This window comes from Amborella trichopoda, chromosome 7 (assembly GCF_054954075.1).
Source record: "Amborella trichopoda isolate Santa Cruz 75 chromosome 7, AtrichopodaSantaCruz75HAP2 v2.0, whole genome shotgun sequence".
Classification (NCBI taxonomy): domain Eukaryota; kingdom Viridiplantae; phylum Streptophyta; class Magnoliopsida; order Amborellales; family Amborellaceae; genus Amborella; species Amborella trichopoda.
The window spans coordinates 37,820,176-37,843,379 of record NC_142342.1 but is presented as its reverse complement, the minus strand read 5'-3'; the positions used below and the strand labels follow the sequence as shown (position 1 = coordinate 37,843,379).

Genomic DNA, 23,204 nt, shown 5'->3' with positions numbered 1-23,204 from the left:
TCACGGAGTTCGAGAATTTTTATTTTTATTTTTTTTAAATTTGAGTGTAGGCATTGGCATGCTCACAACCACTCGATTTGAAATCAGAAAGACGATACTAATTGTGACCTTGTGCTAAAAGTAAATGGTCTCTTTGTATACTTTTCTTTATCCAAAATACCAGCTACCCATGATGAAATTACCCTGGTTTTATAAGAAAAGATGCAAACACTTGGTCCACTTCTACTGAACTTCTCTTGTTTGTGAATGGCATTCCTAGAGATTCCCTTATCTTGTCTCTATCTTTTTCTTTTTTTATGGGAAATTTATCAACCCACACCCAAGTGATTTATTATATAACATTTCACCAATTCCCTTTGTCTTGCTTTCAAAAAAGCCCATCAAATCAATCATTACAAGGGCCTGAGATTTGATAGAGGGGAAATTTCTAATTTAACCCCACCACTAAAACCTGTGGGTTTTAATTTTGGAAAAAGTTTATATAAGGTTGCAACGTCAAAAATTCATCGGAAAATGTTGTTTTAATGTAAAAACCCTCTAATTGATCATCTCGACATCAAGTTATATGAACATGAAAAAAAAACGATTTTGAGTCTCGTAAATCGTGCACCTTACAACCCATTATCTAGACCGTCCATTTTCAAGATTTTCATATGTTTATAGATCTACTTGATTCTAACTATTTTTAGAGTTTAAAATTTTATAATTAGCTATGAAAATAAATTTTCAAATAATCCAAAGAATTTTTTACAGCAAATTACATATTATGATAAAATTTGGAGGTGTGCCTTAATTGGATTGTGTAAGGTTGCAACCATATAGAAACCACACCTTTTAGTTTTTAGGAAAAATACTTTGGTTTTCCTATAAAAAAGAACATATATAAATTGGCTGTGCGTGCTGCAGTAGTTTGACCACGCAAACAAAAGAACCCAATAGAAAATAATTTATTCCCAAAATAACCATGGGAAAATTATGATCAAAACACACAGCCTTTTGGGAGAAACCATGGGAAAATGACCCATGGTTCCAATTTTAAGCAAAAAACCCATTTTCTGACAACTGAAATTCACGGGGAAAACCAGAGGTGGCCAAAATTTCTGTGAGGTTTAACTCGAAGAGGATGGACTCAACCCAAGAGGCAAGGTAAGAAGGTTCATACTAGAGAGTTTCCAAGGCTAAATGGATTGGTCATTGTTCATTTCGGCCTCTAATTGTTCAAAACAGTGGGCCATGTGGGGTAGATAGGAGGTCTTCATACCCTAGCCTGAATCCGCTAGGCAGCCATAAATTCAGGTTTGGAAGGTGGGGATGAACTTACAAGAAAAGGCTTGAATGGGGAGGAATGTAGGGTTAGTTCATAGTTTTTTTATGGGCAAGTGTAATGGGGTTTGGCGTAGGGGGGGTGGGGAGGGGAGAGAGAGAAGTTTGGGATTTTAATGTAGAGTATTAGACAGAGAGAGTGTGTGACTGGGCTTTGGGGATTCTCAGTGAATTCCCTGAGAATGAGAAGGTTAGACCCATCTATAGGAGGCCGGAAACTGGTTAGTCTTGAAAGATGGAGGCAAAAGTTGATGGCTGCACATGGGGCAGTCTTGTTTCCGTCGATTGCCCAGCACACACCAAGGGAGGGAGACAGAGAAAGAGAGTTTTAAGGTGGGGTTGGCATTACCAAAATTATTCATCGGAAATTTTATCTACATAAAACAAATGCATCCTATAAATTAAAGGGTAACAAAACCACTTCAAAAAAGCCAAAGTAGTTTTTCCTAAAACCCACGACGGTTATGATGGAGGGGGCAAAATTCGAATTTACCACTCTAATTTATGAGCCATTGTGATGTGCACGTTTGATGGGCTATTTGAAAGCATGATAAGAGGAATGCATGAAACGTTAAAGAGCGAATCTCTTGGGTGTGGTTTCATAAATTTATCTTGTTTAATAATCTTTCATCATTTCTCACCCATATAGAGTGCATGATTGGTCCATGCACGTCTAGGAGCAGTTCTACAGCAATTTGCCTTGCATATGTAACGATTTTTTGTGGGTAACAGTCGCCTTGGACATGTCACTTTCAGTGTTAAGTCATTATTAGTTATTAGTTATAAGGGTGTTATATCTTTTGGACTGGCATTGCTTGTGTAAGTGCCATATGGCTTGTCAAAAAAAAAGTGCCATATGGCTTGTCAAAAAATTTCTCATAATTTTACATAGTATGGAAGCATTCCTGGTAAACAAAATCTTTTATGTGAAAACTCTGATTCAATGAATTCCCTAGTTTCTTGGTTTCAAGTCTAAAATACTTGTACATATCTGAAATCAGCAATGCAAGTAGGACCATGTGGAAGTATGTAGTTTGCCATGTATTATTCAATTGCAATTTGGCATGTAAAACCAGTCTGGACAGACTGCTATTTATGAGTAAGCGCCGTTTCCTTAATAAATAAACTATCAATGAATTTAACTAAATATTTGGTCTGCTCCAGCCTACTCATGAGTAAGTCACATCTCTCCCCATCCATTGTAAAACACTGCAAAAGTCTCCCGAAGTCACTAAACAAAACCTGTTTCCCTTTAACCCAATTAAAACTAGTCATGGAAACCACTTGCTCAAGAATAGGCAGTATGTCCAAACTAGGCCTAAATCTTGACATGCACAAGAATTTCATCCATGTTGTCCCTAAGGCTCTAGCCTAGTGGTGTACACCTAAGGTTTGTAAGCAGGAGGTCAGGGGCACGACCGTTGAAATTTTTGCTCAAAATAAACCAAGCAGACCTGTCCACTCTTTTTTTTCTTTTTCTTGGTGGAATTGGGCACTAGTAGGATCGGTTACAGTGTTGATGATTGTAACACTGTGTCCTATGCTCCTAGGCTGACCTAACTAGAAGGAAAAAAGAAGAAGAAGGAATTTCATTCATGCATGTGAAATATGTACATGACAATTGTTCAACAAAGGAATGGATTTTGTTCGATAAAGCAAAATACCAGACTAATGAAGCTTACGTGAGAGAAATCAAAGCATTAAATACAGAGAGTTATATTTTTTTTTTGATAATGTTAACCTATTAAATACAGAGAGTTATCACGAAATGACTTTCAGAAGTATCCAATTTTCCAGAATATTTGAATATCAGTCAGCACAGGTATCTAAACCTGCATATTGAAACACTTTGGCCTGCTTTAGCTCATGGAAAAAGGTTAATGAAGTTTGAAATAGAAGATGTAATGTGTTGATATTTCAAAAGTTTGCCTCTTGGAATGTTTATGAGTTTCCTTATCAACACGCGTGTATAAAATTTCAGGCGACATGTTCTTTCTTAGACCCATATCTGATCAAAGTCCAATTTATGCTTAGAGGATCAATTTTAGTATTCGTTATCTGCAGGACTTTTGATTAATGTTGCATTAATATGCTGAACATTGAAAGTGTTGTTGAATGTGGACATCATTTTATGACCTTTCATCTAAGTGGCACTGGTATCCCTATTGATCTCGATATTTTTGAAACTCTCTCTCTGTTTCGAGAAAAGACTCAAGCATTCAAAGTTCGTGATTTAAATGTAGGAAACAGCTTGGCCCTATGGTCTATAAAAAACTCGGTAGTATTTCCACTAAAACTATGGCCTAGATTATCAGTCATAAGCTTTTGCTACAAATCCATCAGATATTAAATCACCTGGACACATTAATGGAGCCATGTGAATGCCTAAGCCCTAACACAAATATTAAAATGTTTTCAGTAAAGAAATATATCTAATGAAAAGCAAGCATGGATAATCACTTCAAATTGCAGCTTACAGCTTATGTACTAACTGCCAGTAGGTCAAATTCCAAAGGAAATGATATATAGATCACATCGTGGAGATGACCTTTCTGGATTTTATCAGTTTTAAGCAATAAATACATAGTATCCCCACGAAAACTTTAACTGCTCTAATTTATTACACTTGTTTGCAGGTTATGGGACCACAATCAGGATGCCACATGGGTCCCAATTTTCATTTAGCTAATTTTTCGTTGACCTATAGAGATCTGTATAAATAACTTACTTCTTATGGTTTAGCAGCCAAAACTAAAAAGATTACCAGAGCAGCAATAGGGAGCAAAGTCCCAGCAATGCTCCCTACGGTATTTTATGGTAAAACAATTTCAATCTCTTCTAATTTAAACTAGTAAATCCACTGAATTGAAATACCTAAGAGTTGGAACCTGCTCCTTCTAGTAGTTAAACTAGTAAATCCAACTTTTAACGGCCCATTGCCTGGGCCTGGGTCCTGCATCACGGCTCACCCAAGCAACATAAAATAGTCCCTAGTTCAGCAAGGCAACAACTTGCCATTGAGCCAGGCCAGGGCCCTTGAACCCAGCTCCATGGCTGGGCTAGGCCTGGGCAAAGCCTGGTCCAGAGCCTTGCGAAACCTTCTAACATATTCAAACCAATTCAAAACTTTGAGTATTTTCGGTAGTATATTACACGCGAGGGGTGTATGTTATTATTCTATAAGGCACATATATAAGGGACATCCACCAAGTTCTTCCCAACAGCAAGGGTGTGAGTTGCATGTAGTGAGCTCCATTGGGACATTCGCCCCCATAGATTTAACCCCAGATATGGTTGCCGTATACCTACAGCGTACCCAAGGGTGACAAAATTTTAGGTATGATTAGTAGAATAATGGTAGATAGTGTAGGGTTTATATTAAAGATGGTATACATTTCAAGGAAATTTGTATGCCTATAATGGTACATTCTTACAAACAGTATAAGGGATTATTGACACAAGATTGGATGGTAAATATGCAAAATGCCACCTACAATTAACTTCCATAAAGAGGTGTATATCACTCAAACATTTCAAAAAGTCTACATAATTACCAGATACTGGTTTTCACTTTTATAACTAGGAGACCATAATATATCCTGATTGCTACGTGTTTGTCTTAGCTAATGGCGTGCCTTTCTATTTTTATTGGTACCAGTGTTTGCGAAACCGGGAGATCTAACCGCTAACAGCCCGGTTAGTGGATGATTCAGTTTTGGGCGGTTTTGGTGATCAACTAGTATTTAAAAAAAAAATTCAAAAAAATGTATATAAATTCCGAAAAATAAGGAATTTGATTTGTAATCCATTTTTTAATATTCTTTACATTATGGTAAAGATTAAAAATTGTTTTGGTTATTAATACTCACTTTTATATTTTCCCATCTTTTTTAGAAAATTTTAAAAATACCCCTAGGCACAACTCGATCTGTTTAAATTCATTTTTTTCATTAATTTTCAATTTCATTTGAATGTGTTTTATTTTAATCATTCTTTATATGCTTTTCATATTTTAGTAGCTTTTTTTTTGTATCTTTTTCATTTTTTTCAACACTTTTTTGACTGCCCGGGACTTGCCCAGTTAGAGCGGTTGAATCGGCCGGTTTACCGATTAGGCTGTTTAAATTGCTTCAAGGCCCATGTTTGGTTAACCATTCTAGTTCGATTTTGCAAACACTGATTGGTACATATTTCTAGTCAGTTAGCATTAAGCTTGGGTCCAGCCTCGGCCGAGCCTGTTAGGAAGGCCCGGCCTTGCTCTTCTTTGAATTTGACCAGGCCAGGCTGGGTCAAGTCACTGCCCCCATTGCCAATCCTAGCTGGCACGAATTTCTGGGAATTGTCCACCAATCGGCTTTGTATCAATAATAGGTATTGGACCACCGGTACTCCATAAGAGAAATGCCTACCTCTAAGAAGGTCATGGGAGAGCATGCTACCTATCATATATATCATCAATTCATCATACTTCTTTGATGTTGGTGTATAATAAATACATCTAAGAGAGACAATGACGCAGCAAGAGCGAAGGATTTTTGCTTTAGGGTAGAGAAGTGGATTAAATTGCAATTTGAGAAAGATCTTTGGTGTGGGGATGAGTGTTTTAGGATGGGCTTCCTATGTCTATTAGAAAGTTCAGTGAGCAGTGGAAGTTAGATTGCGAGGAGGCCGGTAAGTTGGAACGTGCATGGGAGTTGAAGAGGATTCTACTGTGATTATCAAAAAAATGCGAGCCAGATTCCACTCAACTATTTAATAATCCACTGAAGATTGTAGGTGGCCAAATTGACAATGAGACCATCTTACCACGCATGTTTGGGTTGGAAAAATAAAAAAAAATCGTGTAGATCACTAAAGAAAGTGAGTGACCGAAATCTGTCCCCTAAAGTCAATCATCTAAAAAAGGCAAACTAACATCAACACCTGATACATGAGAAAAATTACAGAAATTTCTACATGAAGTAATTACTGATTGTGAAAGTAAAAAATAAAAAACACTCTGCAAGGTAACGTTCTCAAGATAAATCATTTGCACAAAAGCTGCACATTAAACACTAAACCGCATGAACATAGCCAAGAATAAATTGAGTGTAGAAAGAACTCACGTATTATATATAATGTAATCTTCCAGCCATACTTTGATTGGTTCAAGTGAGGCATCCTCACGGATGGATCACCATAGGTAATCTGTAGTGAAAATAAGTAAATAAAATATTCATCAAGAATATTGAGCATGCTCTTAAATGAACAACTTTAGCATTGGACTATACCAACATATATATTCCTCCAGGTTTAAGAAGCCTGCAGTATGAAATGAGAGGTATCAGTCATCAGTGCAACCAAGATTAAAAACCCTAAAATTGAGCCAAAAGAAGGAACATATTGCAATAGAGCCAATTATTTATATTCAGTGTTTACAATGCTGATGTAACTCCTGAGATGATGAAGCCTAAACCTGCTCACTTCCCCCAACATCTGGGCAGCACTTATTGGAGCATTGGTGCCACACTAAAACCAAAACAACAGTAGTTAAAGTTAGTATTGTATGGCAAATAAATTGGAGAAATTAATAAATCAATTCCATGACAAATCTTACCATTAGTGAATCCAGAGTGCCTGCAAGAGATAAATCGCATGAATTAGTTAGAAACTGCCAGCTACCATTGGTCAGTCTAAATTCAGTCTAAATTACATTAGAATTGTCCCCATCAAATAGCATACAATAATATCACAAGAAGTAAAAGCAGATAATGCTTACCTTTGTCAATAATACTATCAAATGAATCATTGAAGAAAAAACTCATATCCCTAACATCCATTTGCATGTCTAGCCATGAGGTTAAGGAGACATTTTAGCTGGGGAACATAATACCTTTGTCAATAATACTATCAAATGAATCATTTTAGCCAAGAGGCAACACATTTGAAAGCCACAAGAATCAAGGGCATAGTATGAACGACAAGATGATATCTATCAAAAGGATACATTTTAGCTGGGGAACATGCTCGTACTTCTTTATCATCATGTCAATGACAACTGATGAAATGTCAATATTTACTATGTCTTCATATCCATCCTTCACCATGTCTTCTGACATCACTATCAAAATACAAAAACATCATATCTTCATAGCCAAGCAAGGGAAGAATATGTGAGAGCAAGAAACAAGGAGCGGATATTCAATATTGACATGCAACACAAGACCAAGTAAAACATTAATCTCAAGAGGTAATCTACCAAGCACACGGTACCTACATTTGAGTTTGCAACTTATAACATAAAGCATAAAGTAAATTATCAGTTATCAAAATCATACACAAGGAGGTGGAAATATTAGGTCAGAAACGTTACAGGGCTCATCCCATATGTTTAAAGTGTCAAGGCATATCCTAATAAAAACTATGAAGGCCTATAAACTTTGACGATAATTATTTGACATACTGACATACAGCAGTCAAGAAGGGAATATGCGAGGCAGTTGGCAGATGAAGAAGCAAAACAACTTTGAAGTTTCCATGTAATTTGATATTACCCTTGCCTTTAAACATTCTTTCATCAAGTTAAATGAGATAAATTTTTCTTTCTATTTGTTTCATTTTGTGTTCAAAATTTGATTTCATTTTAGTTACTGATGAGCGAGTCTCAGGATCCTTTAAAAAACTGAAGTATGAAATCGAATAATTTTATAATGCTAAAAGTTTAAAGCTTTTACCTGGGTTCATATGTAAGCTCACGCTGTGACCATATGAATATGTGAGCTAACCAATTTTGAATTTTATTTTTTCACAAACAAGTTTTAGCTGAAAAATGAAGTGTGTGTAGTTCTCAATTCAACACACTTGTTAAAAAGAAACAAATAACAATTCCAGAAAATAAAGTGACCAAAATACCTCAGCGATTGTTCGGTTCCATTTACAAATTTTCAGGAGTAATTTGGCTATTTGGCTTTTCTGGAATTGTTTTGTTTCATTTTAACAAGTACAGCGCATTGAGAACTACACAACCCCCAATTTTCAGCTAAAAATGCTTAGTAAAAAAATAAATAAATTCAAAGATGAAATTAACTCTCAACCACCTGAACAAAATGGATAGATGAGAGGATAATTGAAGTTGATGCCAGCATAAGGTAACCACCAAATGGTAGATTTTTCCATATATATATACAAGGGGAGTTCCCTTTGGAACCAGTTATCAGCGGAAAATGGCCTTGCATGGTTCATTATCCGCTTAGGTTCCGCGGCATTAGTTTTCCCATATTATCAACCTATAATATTAGAAGCTATAATATTATCAACCTATAATATTATTAGGTTCTAATATTATTAAACCAAGGTTATGTTGTATTTGATATCCCCAATAAGTGAAATAACATGGTATTAGTTTTCCTTGTATATAAGGTGCCCCAAATAAGTAATAACCAGCTCATTTTGGTGTGAATAGTGTAGGGCTCTCGTGAACCCCTAGTTTGCGGAACCAGAAATCCCAATACCGGGATCCCACCCAAGATCGTGTACATAATTGGCTAAATGCGAAGTAGATGAATACAATTATAAATCGAGTGCAAGAAATAAAGCAAATACAAAAAGCACACCACAACAACACAAGATTTATGTGGTTCACCCCATAGGGCTACATCCACGGCCTTGGCAACTAGAAATCCACTATCACAATGAAGATTACAATTTTGGGTCACAAGAGATAATATCTATCTCTAAACATCGGTAAGAGACTATCACCGATCTTCCATGCTAAACCCGCTCTCCTGACCGAGCAACATCGTCGATCAACATCCTTTTTTCCACCGCAATACCGCTACTGGAAAGATAACCTTGAGAGCAACATAGAGATTTTCTCTCTTTAGAAGTGAAAGTTAACCAACCCAAAACTCATGGGAATACCACCCCTCTCTCAGAGGCCATGTAGCTAAGGTTTTGATGTGAGATATTAAAATAATTCATTTATGTAATATTAAATTTTACAGGTGAAATATAACATAAGGCAAGTCATTTGCTAACCATTTTTTATAGGGTGTGGTTTGCATAAGATTGCATCCTTAAACAATCAAAGTAAGGCGCACCTCCAAATTTTATCATAGATGTAATTTTGGTGTAAAAAATTCTTAAGGATGGCTTGAGAAACCAATTTTATCTTTAAATATAAAATTTTAAACTCCAAAAATACTTTAAATCAAGAAGATCTATAAACATATGAAAACCTTGAAAATGGACGGTCCAGATATGGGAAAGGTTTCTATGCTTCCCCTACAGCATAGAAGATACATACTTCCCCCCTATCCAGCCGTCGAATTTAGATCAAGTGACCCATTGACCGTTTGATCGATTTGACGCCTCAAAGTATTTTATTTTTATATTTTTCTATAATTTGTATGAATATGAAATTTGGTATGTGCCATCTTCTCAATGGGGTGAACTTAAAAAAATATTAAAAAGAACATTTAAATAAAATATAATGCCCAAAATATCAGTTGAAACTTTTAGGCGTATTTTGATCATTTTATTTTATTGGGAATATTTGTTTTTATATTTTTTACAAGTGAGAATTTAAGAGAGAAGTGAACGCCCAAAATTTGGTGTCAAAATAGTATGTAGAAAAAAATAAAAATAAAATAGTGTAGTGATGTGACATTGTGATTGGGGTCATCTCAGCCGTCTATTCAAAATGGACGATTGGATAAGGGGAAGTATATAAGTTTTATGCAGTAGGGGAAGCATAGAAAGCTTGCCCTATAGATAAAGTATTGCAAGATGCACTCTTTTTGGGACACAAAAAGCTTTTTTGTTTTCATATTCATACATCTTGATGTTGGGGTGACCAATTAGAGATTTTTCTATCATCAAAACAGCCTTTTCCCAAAAGATTTATGAGGTGCACCTTACTTCTGCATTTTAATGTTTCAACCTTATATAAACTTTTTTCTTTTTATATGAAAAAAAGGTAAAAATAACTTTTGTTTCAAGTTTTTTTGTTTTTTTCAACCAATATTCCATATTAACCCCCATTTTGATTGATTTGGACAAAATTCAGTCCCCCTTAGACCAAAAAATCATTCTTTTGATTGAAATTTGCATTAGGGAGAGATTTTTCATAAAAATCTCACCATTTTTTAGCCCTAAAACCCAATCTACCATTCTTGCAATATCTCTCCCATTTCCCAACCAAAACATCTACAACTTGATTCAAAATGTTGGCATTGGACCTTAACAAACCCACATAACAATTTGTTGGATTAAAAGACAGAAGAGAAGAAATAGAGAGGTTTTTTTTTTTTGAAATTGGTCACTTTCATAGAGTGGTGTTGTTATTTCGAATTAATTTCTAATTATTTTTATATTACCACTTAGAAATGGTCACATGAGCATTATAAGTTTTACTCGTTAAAATTAAAATGGACCATTTTCTATTATGGCTTTGAAAATAGAATTTTTACTCAAGCACAACATAATTCATACTTTCATATTTAATCATATAAAAAGTATATTCCAAATTGAATTACTCAAATTATAAAAGTAAAAGTACTCTAATCCACAAAATCTTAGACTTTGGATCTTAATTAACTATTTGTAATTATACTATCTTCTTACGAATGAAATTATAAAACGTTAAATTTTTTTAGTTTTAATAATTGTTTGTGATTAGCAATGTCATGATAATTAAACTTTGAATCTAACGAAGATCATAATTAGTTGTTTTGTCTAATAATTGGGCATTATTGTTTTCAAATTAAAAGTTTAATATATTAGGTAAAATCATTTAAATTCTGAATTTAAAATGATCCACATTACTTTTCTTGTAGTTTTGGAAATCAAATTTTACTCAAAAGGCAAGACACATCAAAATTTACAACTTCTATAAGGGGAATGATCCTGTGTATTTTAAATACATAATAGTACGGTGTACCCTTTCTTTTAGAAAAATATATTTTTATCATTTTACTCACTCTCTCTCGACCCATCGTCTCTCTTTCTCTCTGCACCCTTCCTTTCTCTCTCTCCTGCACCTTTCTAGGATGAATGCCCAAGGCACTATACGCTTTTCTTCAAGGCTGAATCAAAGAGACTCTTTCACGCACCTATATGGCCCTCCCCACTTCCAATCACTCACCTAATGAGTCAAACTCTTGACTCAGAGCTCCTTCTTTCTCCCCCTTCTTCCGTGAAAAAGAATCACATCAATTTTCCCACCTTTCAGAGATTGACATGTGGCGACTGCCCACATTGGCACCATGGATTTCCTTCAGGTCTTAAAGTAGGGGCAACACCCCTTGAAGCTTCTATTTGCCTCTCTAACCTGACACCCATCCCATGTCTCATGTTGGTTGATCTCTTTTAACATTCTTTGAAACCAGCACCCAATATATGCTCTGCTCTCTCTTTACTTTGGGGTGGTTTCTTCTTGCTTTTTGAATAAAACGACCATCATAGAAATGGGTTCTAAGTCTGTGTAGAAGCAATGAGGTTGCTATTGCAGAGATTCTGGTGGATTTCATTCACTATTTGTGGAGTGAGGAAGAAGAGCCACATTCCTTGTACGAAAAAGGGTGGTGGTTTTGTCGGGGTGCTAAAGTAAGGCATTCTTCACTTTCTCTCTCTAGAAACTCTTTGATCATCATCATCATCAAAAGCCTTTTCCCAACTATTTGGTCTGGCTAAAGGAATCCTAGTCTATCATTCTGCTCTATAAATGACCATGCCCTCAACTCTCAGCATTGCTAGGAAGGTTTGGGGTAATCGAGATTTAGATTTTTTGGGGGTGGATGCAACAGGCTCAGGGGGGGGCATTTGGGTTCTTTGGGATCCCCTGATTTTGTCGGCATCCCAGCATATTATAACTCCTAGACATATCTCAGTTATTTTCCATGGACCTCAGGATAATTTTGACTGGTGTTTAACAATTGTGTATATAGACCCAATAAAAGACTGTTATTTTTTGAAAAACGTGCTGCTATATATTGCACCTTTAATTGGCCTTAGTGTGTTTGTGGGGATTTTAATGTTATCAAATGGCCTTTTGAATCTTCTACATCACCTGCTATGCTTGCTTGTATGCGTAACTTTGATTCTTTCATTCAATTTCATGAGGCTTTCAAATGTTGCGTCAAGACTGGTAGATTTGTTAGCTTGTGGTGTGGAGAAGTTGCCCAGTAAATCTTTGGGTATACCCTTGGTAGATTCTAGACCACCAAGATCGGTGTGGGACCCAGTGATAGAGTGTTTTCACAAAAAGCTATATTTGGAAAGCAAAAACTCTATCCTTGGGAGGACGATATACACTGATAAAGTCCACCTTTTCTAGTTTTCCAGTTTATTTCATGTCTCTGTTTAGAATGCCAAAGCTGATTATTAAAAGAATAGAAAGGATTATGAGGAACTTTCTGGGGGGAGATGATGAAAAAAATAAAAAAATCTATTTGGTAACTAGGAGAAGGTCTGTGCTCCTGAGAAAGAAGGGGGTTTAGGTATCAGAAGCGTAAAGCATATGAATTTTTCTTTATTGATTAAATGGTGGTGGAGATCACGTGTTCATCATGATTCCTTTTGGGTTGAAGTATTAACAGAGAAATATGGGTTAAACATGACTTATGGAATCATTAAAAGCCTGAGAAACAAAACTAACCTTTCTTTCATATGGAGGGAGATTGATCTTGAGCGTAATTTTTACCTCAGACAATGCAGAAAAGTAGTGGGTGATGAAGCAAACACAAAATTCTGTTTTGACAAAAGGATTGGAGATATCCCTCTTTGATATCTCTTCCCTGAGGTATTTTTAAAGGTTACCAATCCACTGGTCTCGGTGATGGAGGCTAGTGGAAGTGTTTATACTAACATTGTTTGGTTTATTCATTGCAGGTATAGACGAGTACAAATAATTTTATTTCAGAATATCAAGCATTAATGAATTTGCTAGACAATGTCTTTCTAACACCCAATCAGCAGGATGACGTAATATGGGATCTTACAAATTCAGGAGAGTTCACGGTCAAATCAGCATAAGCATTGCCCTATTGTGATCGAAGCAGACAACTAGATGCATATGTAGCATAAAGAAACTCCATGTTCCTTTAAAAGTTCAGTTCTTTTTGTGGATTATTTGTCAAGACAAATTAGCTACAGTGGATAACCTTAAGAAGAGGGGATGTAATATCACTAATGTTTGCATTTTATGCAAAAGCAGTGATGAAACATCCCAACATTTATTCTTACAATGCCCTTTCATATTTGGTATCTCGACTTGGGCTCGTCAAAGCTTAAACTTACACCTCCCTCTTCCAGAAAACTGTAGATCCCTTATGATACAATGGATGACCCCTGATATCCCGAAAGTGGGTACAATTTTATGGAGATCTATTTGGGTCAGTGTGCTATGGGGGGTATGGAAGGTGAGGAATAGAAGAGTGTTTGATGGGATTGCCACCACGCTGCTTATTCTTAAATCAAGTATTATGGCCATAGCAGTGGATTGGTTTACGACACATAAAGATAGTGGCACCAGTCTTAAGAGCCTAGTCATTATTAATCCTTTGGCAGTAGTAACCTTGGGTCATGTTGATAGCAGCCGTATGCATGCTACTTGCCTTCCACCTCCATTAAATTCAATCAAATTGAATTTTGATGGTAGTAGTTTTGGAAATCCCGGACCGACAGATTTTGGGGGATAATTAGAAACAACTTCGACCATATTTTATGTACGTTTTCTAGTTCATGTGGCCATTCTATAGCCAATGAGGCAAAAGCTGGGGGGACTCTTAGAAGGCATCAAATTGTTGTCTAGATGGGGGGATACAAAGATTATTGAAGGAGACTTAACAAATGTGATAGGATGGAGTAATGGAACTTTTCATATCCCATGAAGATTAAGATCTTTATTTCATGAAATTAAGGATATTCTCTAGTCACATCAGGTTGAGATCCATCATTGCTATAGGGAGGTCCATTGTTCAAAAAAGCGGTCAGCCCAACGCCTAGGCGGTCCAGAAGGCTTGGGCGCATCGCCCAAGCCTAGGTGGCCAAACTGGGCGGTGGTCCCTGGGTGGCCGCCTAGGCGGAACGGAACTTGCCCAGGTGGCCGCCTAGGCAGTACGGAACTTGCCTAGGTGGCTGCCCAGCGCCCAGCCCAGAGCCTGTGCCCCGCCCATAGGCAGAAATCTTTTTTTTTTTTTTTCATTTTTTTTAAAGATATAACAGGTTAGAAGGATGGGTTTGAGGTTCATTTGAGACCTAAACTCACAAGAACCCTTTTTAGAGAGAAAGAAACATCCAGAAAACTACATTTCATTGGATTGAAGTGTCTCAAAGTTTGGAGTTCGAGCAATCAAAGTAAGTGCAAAACTTTATTTTTTAGATTGATTGTTTTATTTTGAGATGTCTTCTTCAGGAGTTAGTCGGAGTGGAAATCCAGGTTAGAAATATGGATACAACCCGAATCCAAATGACAAAAATTGTGTTAGATGCAATTTTTGTGAAAAAGATACAAAAGGAGGCATAAACCGGTTTAAGAAACATCTTGGCAGTATTAAGGGGATGTTGTCCCTTGTAAAAATGTTCTTAAAGCTATCAGAGAGGAGATTAAGCAATATATAAGTTATGCAAAATAAAAACAAGAACAAAATCCTTGTCATAGATTTATTTTTGCTATTTCTAGAAGAAGTGATCCGGGTTGGAAGTATGGGTACAACCCAAAACCAAATGATAAAAACTGTATAAGGTGTAATTTTAGTGAAAAAGATATCAATGGAGGTATTAGCCAATTCAAAAACACCTTGCTGGTGTTAGAGGTAATGTTGCTTCTTGTACAAAGGTTCTTGAAGCAGTTCAGGATGATATTAGACATCTTCTGAATTTAGAAGAACCAGAAAAGCTTGAAAATAAGCCTTGTTCTATTGAAGTATCTTCTCCAGGTTCTAGTTGGAGTGGTGATCCGGATTGGAAGTATGGTTATAACCCGAATCCAAGTGATAAAAATCATATTAAAGGTAATTATTGTGGAAAAGATACTAATGGGGGTATCTACCGATTTAAAAAACACCTTGCTAATATTAAGGGGGATGTTGCCCCGTGTAAAAATGCACTTGAGGCTACCAGGAAGGAAATTATACAATAATTGAGTTCAGAGAATCACAAAGAAAAAGGTAGAGCAGCCAAAACTCCTAGGGCCTCATCATGCACAGACTGCACATACTAGTAAGAGGAAGGGAGAAGAAGAGGAGGAGGAAGAGGCAACTTCAGAAAAAATAGAGGAGGACGAGCGTTATATTGAAGAGGGAGATGACCTTGATGATGGTGGCTTCGACTCTGATGCATATGATGAGGCTTGCCCTATTGATATTCCTTCTGATGATGATAATGATGATGATAACGACTGAAGACTCTTGCCTCTTGGTGCTGAGTGTTGACTGTTGACTGTTGTGTTGAGTCATGTGTTGACTTTTGTTAAACTGTATATTTTTTGAATTTCTGTATATTTCTATTGTGTTGAGTGTTGACTTTTATATCCTACACTTGTATGGTTTTACAGTTTACTGTTTTAACAATATGGATTATCAAAATTCTCTTCTCGACGTCTATCTTTTTTTTTTTTTTGAACTTGGAATATGATATTTGGTATTTTTTTCAACTGGGCAGCCGCCAAGGTTCTGGGAGCCCTTCTAGGCGACCGCCTATGCGCTGGGCGACCTGGACCCCCCAGGCCGCCTAGGACCTGCCTAGCGCTTTTTGATCAGTGGGAAGGCCAATGAGAAAGTAGACTGCCTAGCCAAGAGTGGTGTTAACCATGTTTCTTTGATTGCCAATTTTTTCTAATTCTTTGTTTTTCTCTTGTATACATTGTAAATCTATTTGGAGATGAATGAAAAGCTTGTGTGAATGTTAAAAAAAAAAAGAGGCCATGCCCTCAATGAGGCCACAAGTTCCCACATTTTTTCTCACGACTTCCAGCATTTCCTTTTGGGCCTGCCCCCTGCCCTTTTTTAGGCTTCCATTTGAACTAACTCGAACCACCTAACAAGTGTTGTATTGGGTATACGTTGCACATGGCCAACCCACCTAAGTTTATTTTCTCTCATTTTATCACCTATTGGTGCCACGCCTAAGTTCTCCTGAATGTATTCATTTCGAATTCTATCCCTTCTTGTCTTGCCACTCATCCATCTCAACATCCTCATCTCAACTACACATCTTATATATGTTGTTTCTTGACCGGCCAACATTTGGTCCCATAAAGCCAAGATGTTCTCACAGCTGTCTTATAGAACTTACCCTTCAGCTTCATTGGTATGCGGCGATCGCACAAAACTCCAGTTACACATCTCTGATTCGCCCACCCAGCTCTAATTCTATGTGCGACATCTTCCTCTATCTCTCTATTTTCCTGGATTACCGAACCAAGATATCGAAAATGTGCTATTTTTTGTCTTTCTTGGTCATCAACTTTAACTACTTCCTTGTCTCTACAAACTCTTTGATCCTTACACGCTATTGTAATGGTGGGAAGGGTCTTCTCAAAAGACGAAGATAAGGAGCCCTGCCACCCCCTTCTTTCCTCCACATTCTGTCTCTCAGTGATATGAAGACACCATAATAGGGATCTTTTATTGTTGTCTTTGTGCTCTTCTCTTTGTTAACTGCTTTTGCTAGAAAAAGGGCAGAGAGAGGGAGGGTCAAGGGTTTTATAGGGAAAGAAGAGAGAGCACAATAAAAATGGTTCCACTTAAAAACCTTAGATGGGCTCCCTGACTTAATAGGCTAAGAGATCTTTATTACTTGGAAGAATGAATATATCAAAATTATTATCATACATCCTAAATACTGTATTTAGAAGACATATGATCAGTATCCTTTTTATTAATAAAAAACATAATGTTATCTTGAGTAAAAAATAATTCTCAATTTATAAATGTAATTAAGTTAGAAAATTAAGGTTTTTTTTCTTTCGAGTGAAGAGTTAGAAAATTAAAGTTATACTTTTGAAAATAAATTTTGTTGTGCAAACATCTTTTCAAAATCATTAAAATCAATTTCTTTTCTTTTTTTTGGGTGGGGGGTTGCCTTTTTCTGATCTTATATACAGAGTGTGAGATAAAGCATGTGTGTGAGAGAGAGGTCTCACATCGAACATTTGAAGGACATTCAAATTTCTCTTCTTCTTATATGTAGAGAGAGAATACATATTTGTAATTCGTCCGGGGGGGGGCTCACATCGAACACTTGGAGGTCATCTCCTTCTTGATTTCCTGTATATGTAGAGAGAGCATATGGTTCCATGTGTGTGTTTGTGTGTTCGTGCGTATACTAGGTATATATGGTTTTGGGGGGCTAGAACGTCCCTTAAATCTCTTTTCACCCTTTTAGGGGGAAAAAGCATGTCTTTGACATTGGCCATGGGCATTTTTCTTCACTTGGCCAAGTTGCATCTAGGCACCGCCTAGGCACTCACCTTAAGGAAGGTGGGCTCCTAGGCAGCCACCTTGGAGCACGCCTGCCTAGATGTTCCTAAAGCCTGCCTGCCTGCCTAGCCGGCTGCCTAGGCGACTGAATTTGTCAACATTGATGGTCATATAACCTCTATTACAATTGGCTTCTCAGATTTTGTTTACAGAAATGACTTTGTAGATGCCCCTCTCAGGGGCATTTAACAATTGGTCTAACCATGCTCCTAAACCCCCTATGATCAAGGTTGATAGGGTCCTCATCCACCAAATTGGGAAGAGTTGTTCCCTACGACACATTCTCAGATGCTCCTAACGACTACTTTATATTGCACTTGACATGCTAGCATTTTTCACAAAGTCTTTCCAAAGAGGCACTATCCACAGTGGCTAAAGGCGCCAAGTTCATTGCCCTCATGCATATGCCAGAGGGTGCAACAGAGTTAAAAAGAGATTTGAGGCCGATGTTAAACAGTGACTATAAAATCTTCTCCAAAGTGTTACATACAAGACTAAGAGAGGTATTGCAGTCAATGATATCAGCCAATCAAAGGGCTTTTGTCAAAGATAGTCAAATCTTAGATTGAGCACTGACTACCCATGAATAACATTCAAGCAAGACACTAATCCAAACTCCAGTCTTAGTCATGAAACTATACTAGAGAGAAAACATATAACCATGCAGATTGGGAGTTGCTTGACCAAGTTCTATGTTGTATGGGCTTTGGACAGCAACAGAGGGCCTGGATTCATGGATGTATCTCTTCAGCCACCTTCTCAGTTTTGATTAATGGGATCCCAAGGGTTCTTTCTAGCTTCAACGGGTGTCCGGCAGGGTGACCCCTTACCCCCTTTCATGTTTACTATCACTGCAGAGGCGTTTAGTGAGTCTCTTTCAAATATGTACAGTCACAGTTTTGCACAAAGCATTCAATCATCGAGGGAAGCTCATCTATCTCTCATTTACAATATGCTGGTGATATGTTGGTTGGTCATTTGCGACGCCTCCCATCTCGAAGTGGACAACATGTGGTTGTTCTTATGCTACTTTGAAGTAGCTACAGGGTTTCAGGTTAACATGGCAAAGGCCAAACTGATAGGAAGTTGGTGTAGACCAGAACTCTATGTCGATATTAGTGGAAAAACCAGGCTGCAGAGTGGACTCTCTGCTAGGTAGGAGGAGAGGGGGACTGAAGGTTGGGGGCAACTGGGGAAGAGGCATGGGTAAGAGTACCAGACACTACATGGAGAGCCTTCTGTGGTTGGAGGAGTTGAGCATAGGTTTTGTAGAGTAGGGGGTAGGAAGAGGAAGAGCTCTTAAACGGAAGGAGTTGGAAGACAAGAGGTGGCGAGAGGGAGGAGGGTGGTAAGGGTGGAGAGGAGAATTGGGCGGACGGGAAGGAAGAGCAGGAGGACAACTGTACGAGACGGCTTCATTCCAGCAACCCGTTTGCAGTTTTTGGGGTATCGGCGTTTTTGTAAAATATTCGCATGTACCTAAATCTTAGGGGGGGGCCAGGGTATACGCAACCTCAAAGCCCACAACAATGGCCTTTTCGGCAAGTGGTGGTGGAGGTATGCGACCCAACCATGCCACCTTTGGAGGGAGGTCATGAAGCACAAACATTGTTATGGCAATGACCATTGGAATCCCGAATGCAGAACCAGTGGGCATATCTCTGGCTTCTAAGGGTCCGTCCTTCGGTGCCAAGACACTTTCCTCCAACACATTCGATTAAGACCATGGGAAGGGAATAGGGTGAAGTTTTGGATTGACACTTGGATCGGCCACAGACCTCTCAGGATCAGTTCCCTAACCTATTTCTCTTAGCCCGTGATGCTCAGTTCTCTTTGGCCGAGAACTTCAATGTTTCAGGGTCCTATATATCTTGGACGCCTAACTTCAGGAGCCCCCTCAATGATCACGAACTCGATGACTTCATGGCATTGGCTGAACGTCTTCATTCTGTATTCCTCCCTTTCTCTGGAGACGATAAGATTATTTGAGCTCTAGCAGCATCAGGATTATTCTCGGTGTCCTCCTTTTTCGAACCCTCACCTTCAATCCCAACCTTGCTTGTCCCACCCTCACTCTAGCCTCCAAAGCTTGGTTTCCCTTCTTACCACCTAGGATACAAGTGTTTTGCTAGATTGCAATCCACAAGAGAGTCCTGGCTATTGATCATCTTCAACGAAGAGGTTTGCAATGTCCAAATAGACGCATCTTGTGCATGGAGGCTGAAGAGTCCAATGCCCATATTTTCCTCCACTGCGAATTCAGTAGAGCCTTATGGATCAATATTCTGCGCCATTTCGAGTGGCCCTGGGTCACTCCTAGATCCATCCCCTATTTGTTTCAAGCTTTTCTCTAAACTCCGTGGCCCAAGGAAGGGAGATTACTTTGGAAAGCCTTTATCTCAGCCACTAGGAACCACAAAATTTTCAGGGGACAGAGATCAACATCGAGAAAGTCAGGAACCTAGTGGCCTTCTTGGCCACAAACCACAAGCTCTTGAAGGACTTCTCCTTTACTGATTTCGTTGGCAGAATTTGCTGCGCCTAACCTATCCTAGGATCTTGCGGGCATCGCTCTAGGGACCACCAAAACAGGGATCCATTAAGCTTAACTTCGATTGTTGCTCCCTCGGCAACCCTGGACAATCCGGAATTGGTGGTCTTCTTCAATCGAGTAATGGATGCACCTTATTATCCTATTCCTGCCCTATCGGTATGGCGGACTCAACTCTTGTCGAGGACATAGCCCTCTTGGAGGGCCATCGAAAGTTTGACCACTCATGGAGTCCCGATCTGGTGGTGGAAGGGGACTCCAAGTTCGTCATCACATGGGCATCTAATCTCTCCTCTTGGCCGTGGTGTCTAGACAACATATTCGACGACATTTCCCACTTATCCCGTGATTTCAGAATCTCATGGTGCCATGCTTTTAGAGAAGCCAACTCTAACGCAGATCGATTGGCTAGGGACGGCACCTATTCTAATGCCTTAGGATTTTGCGGCCATCCTCTTTTTTTGTGCTTCTTTGATCTGTAATTCTCTCACTGTAAAGCATTTTTGGACCCTATAGGACAATGGATAGAGTGCCCTTTCAGGGTCACCTTATTTTTCGTATACTCTATTATTTAGTGATACAATTATGGTGAACTGTCTCAAAAAAATAAAATAAAAAGGTATTTTGTTTTACAAGGAAATCTTTGTTTAAGATTTTGTCTTTGATTTGTGGGAGCAATGAATATTTTGTGTTTTGGAAATATTCTTCATATCTTTGACCAAATATTTTGACTTTGAATTTCTACATCTTATGTGAGAGAAAAGGAAGTTCTAGTCAAAATAGAAGTTATGTTTTTGATTGGGACTTATCCTAGTTTGACTACAAGTGGATGTGGATCAGATTCAGGAGATAAGGTTCCTAAACTCCTGCTGAAATCATGGTGGCTGATTCATGGGATAAATGGCTCAGATATGTTTCTCTTTCAACTCACAAATTACCTGGAATCCTATGACCAAGATGAATTTTAAATGCATACTAAGGCTATGGAGTCCTATATAAGGAGGGGGCCCCACCACATTCTACAAACAAGTTTCTATAGGGCACTTTTATCTTCAGTTGGAAGAATGGGTGATATGGGGTTACTGAAAGCTTTTCTAAAAATGAGGAAGGGGTTCAACAAAACCAGTGAACTAATTATTCCAAATAAAAACTTCTGAAATCTTAATACTAAGAGAGGAATTGATGCAACTAATCTATCACCAACACTGATCTAAGAAGGGTGATGACCTTAAAGTTTCCCTTAACCCATCCCATGCTTGGGTAAAAAGGCAGGGTTGTGTTAGGTAAAAACCAACGTAAGCTTTCGCCACAAGTTACCATGAACCCCAATTAATTGGGAAAAGGCTATGATGATGATGATGATGATGATGATGAATCTATCACCAACATAAGACAAGCAAGGAATAATAAGTTTTTGTCACTTTTCCTTATGATCATTTACAAATCAATTATCGAACATAATACTAACTGCTTCAAAATACCCCAGACTAAACATATTTGCCTCATGAATTCTCTTTGGAGTTGTAACAAATTTCATAGATTTGGAAAGAGTTTTGTTGAGAAACAAAAACAAAAATCAGGAAAAGAGCCCTGGCTTGATTGGTAGTGCTTGACAATTTGCAACGCTACATCCTAGGCTCAATTCCTACCACCAAGGGTTGGGGCCCTCTCCCCAGGAAAAAAAAAAAATCTTTTAACTTTACTAAAAAAAAAAAAAATTACGTATTTCAGCACATGACAACTCTCACCCCAGTTCCAATAGTAGGAGAAAATTTTTTGAAACCCTAATTTTGCTCCTTTTTGTAAACATTTCCAATAAGGAAGTAGGCAACAAGTACCAAACAGTCATTTATAAAAGAAGCCAAGATTAAGTTTCTTGAGAAAGGTTAACTTTAAACCAAGATTAATTTTCCAGCACAATTTGAGTGCCTATAACCCAAAAGCCAATGCAAATGCACAAAACCAGTAGATATCATAACAAACAACAAAATTTACAGAAAATTCACGGAAAAGTCCAGAACAAAAAAGAAAAGGTGGGTTATAATTTGCACAAAATTCACATGCAGCACCAGAAGAACAAAAATAGAATATATGTATAATTGAAATTATAGAAATCAGTATAATTCACAGATATCTTCACCAAAACAACTAAAGGAAGGTTATATCTTAGGGAAAATTGCATAAATCTTCAGAAGGATAATAATAAAGAAGTGGGTTATCAGCAGGAAAACATTAAAAAGCAATTCCATTGCTTGTGAAAGAGAAAGAGCGCCATGGGTCTTCCTAAAGAAGACAAAACTACGGAGAAAATGCAAATTGAAGTAAAGGAAGAAGAACAATTCCCAGAAATGAATTCTAATTGAGAAAATTGCCAACAATAAAAGAGAAGTGGGTTATTAGTAGAAAATATTTTCTATTCAATGGTTTATCAGAGATAGAGAGAGAGAGAGAGAGAGAGAGAGAGAGGAACGTCATGGGTCTTTCCAAATAAGCCATATCTAAAACAATAGAGAGAAAATGAACTCAAAGCCATCAAAACGAGGGAATTTTGAATAAAAAAAGAGATATATTTGGTTTGAATTACCTGCATTTCCACAGCCAAGCATGAGTATTGGAGAAGACTTGGGGATATATCTGTGAATAAAGGGGCGAAGAGCAGAGTAACGCTGATACCAATCAAAGGGGCCTGCTTCTTGTATATAGCGAGTGTCCCAGTAAAGGGCGTCGCCATAGTTGTAAGTGCTGCAGCTCGAAACATCTCTCATCCCCATCAACGCCTTCTTCCCACCCATCTCTCTCTCTCTAGAACTGAAGACCCACTTCTCTCCACCAAAACTAACTCTCTCTCTCTACAAGAACCCTTTATGTCC

General features: G+C 37.8%; 1 protein-coding gene across 13 annotated transcripts in view; it reads right to left on the bottom strand.

Annotated features, from left to right (window-relative positions):
• LOC18422806 (S-adenosyl-L-methionine-dependent methyltransferases superfamily protein) overlaps positions 1-23,170 on the bottom strand; it is a 28,307-nt gene extending 5,137 nt beyond the window's left edge. For 3 of the 13 annotated variants that reach the window (XR_016059763.1, XR_016059762.1, XR_016059764.1), the window contains exons 1-7: positions 22,919-23,170; positions 7,310-7,423; positions 7,082-7,150; positions 6,920-6,939; positions 6,779-6,831; positions 6,598-6,624; positions 6,429-6,510 (exon numbers count right to left, since the gene is read on the bottom strand). Coding sequence is in view for 4 of the 13 variants with exons in the window: in XM_020670962.2 (XP_020526621.1) it covers positions 4,501-4,628; positions 6,429-6,510; positions 6,594-6,624; positions 6,779-6,831; positions 6,920-6,939; positions 7,082-7,150; positions 7,310-7,423; positions 22,919-23,126 (705 nt within the window). In the remaining 9 variants the exon portion in view is untranslated. Of the gene's footprint in view, positions 1-3,783; positions 4,629-6,428; positions 6,511-6,593; positions 6,625-6,741; positions 6,832-6,919; positions 6,940-7,081; positions 7,151-7,309; positions 7,424-22,918 lie in introns of those variants that run through there. The other 10 variants (XM_088872641.1, XM_006827431.4, XM_011626329.3 and 7 more) reach the window with 6 other exon arrangements.
• Positions 23,171-23,204: the final 34 nt, after the last annotated feature.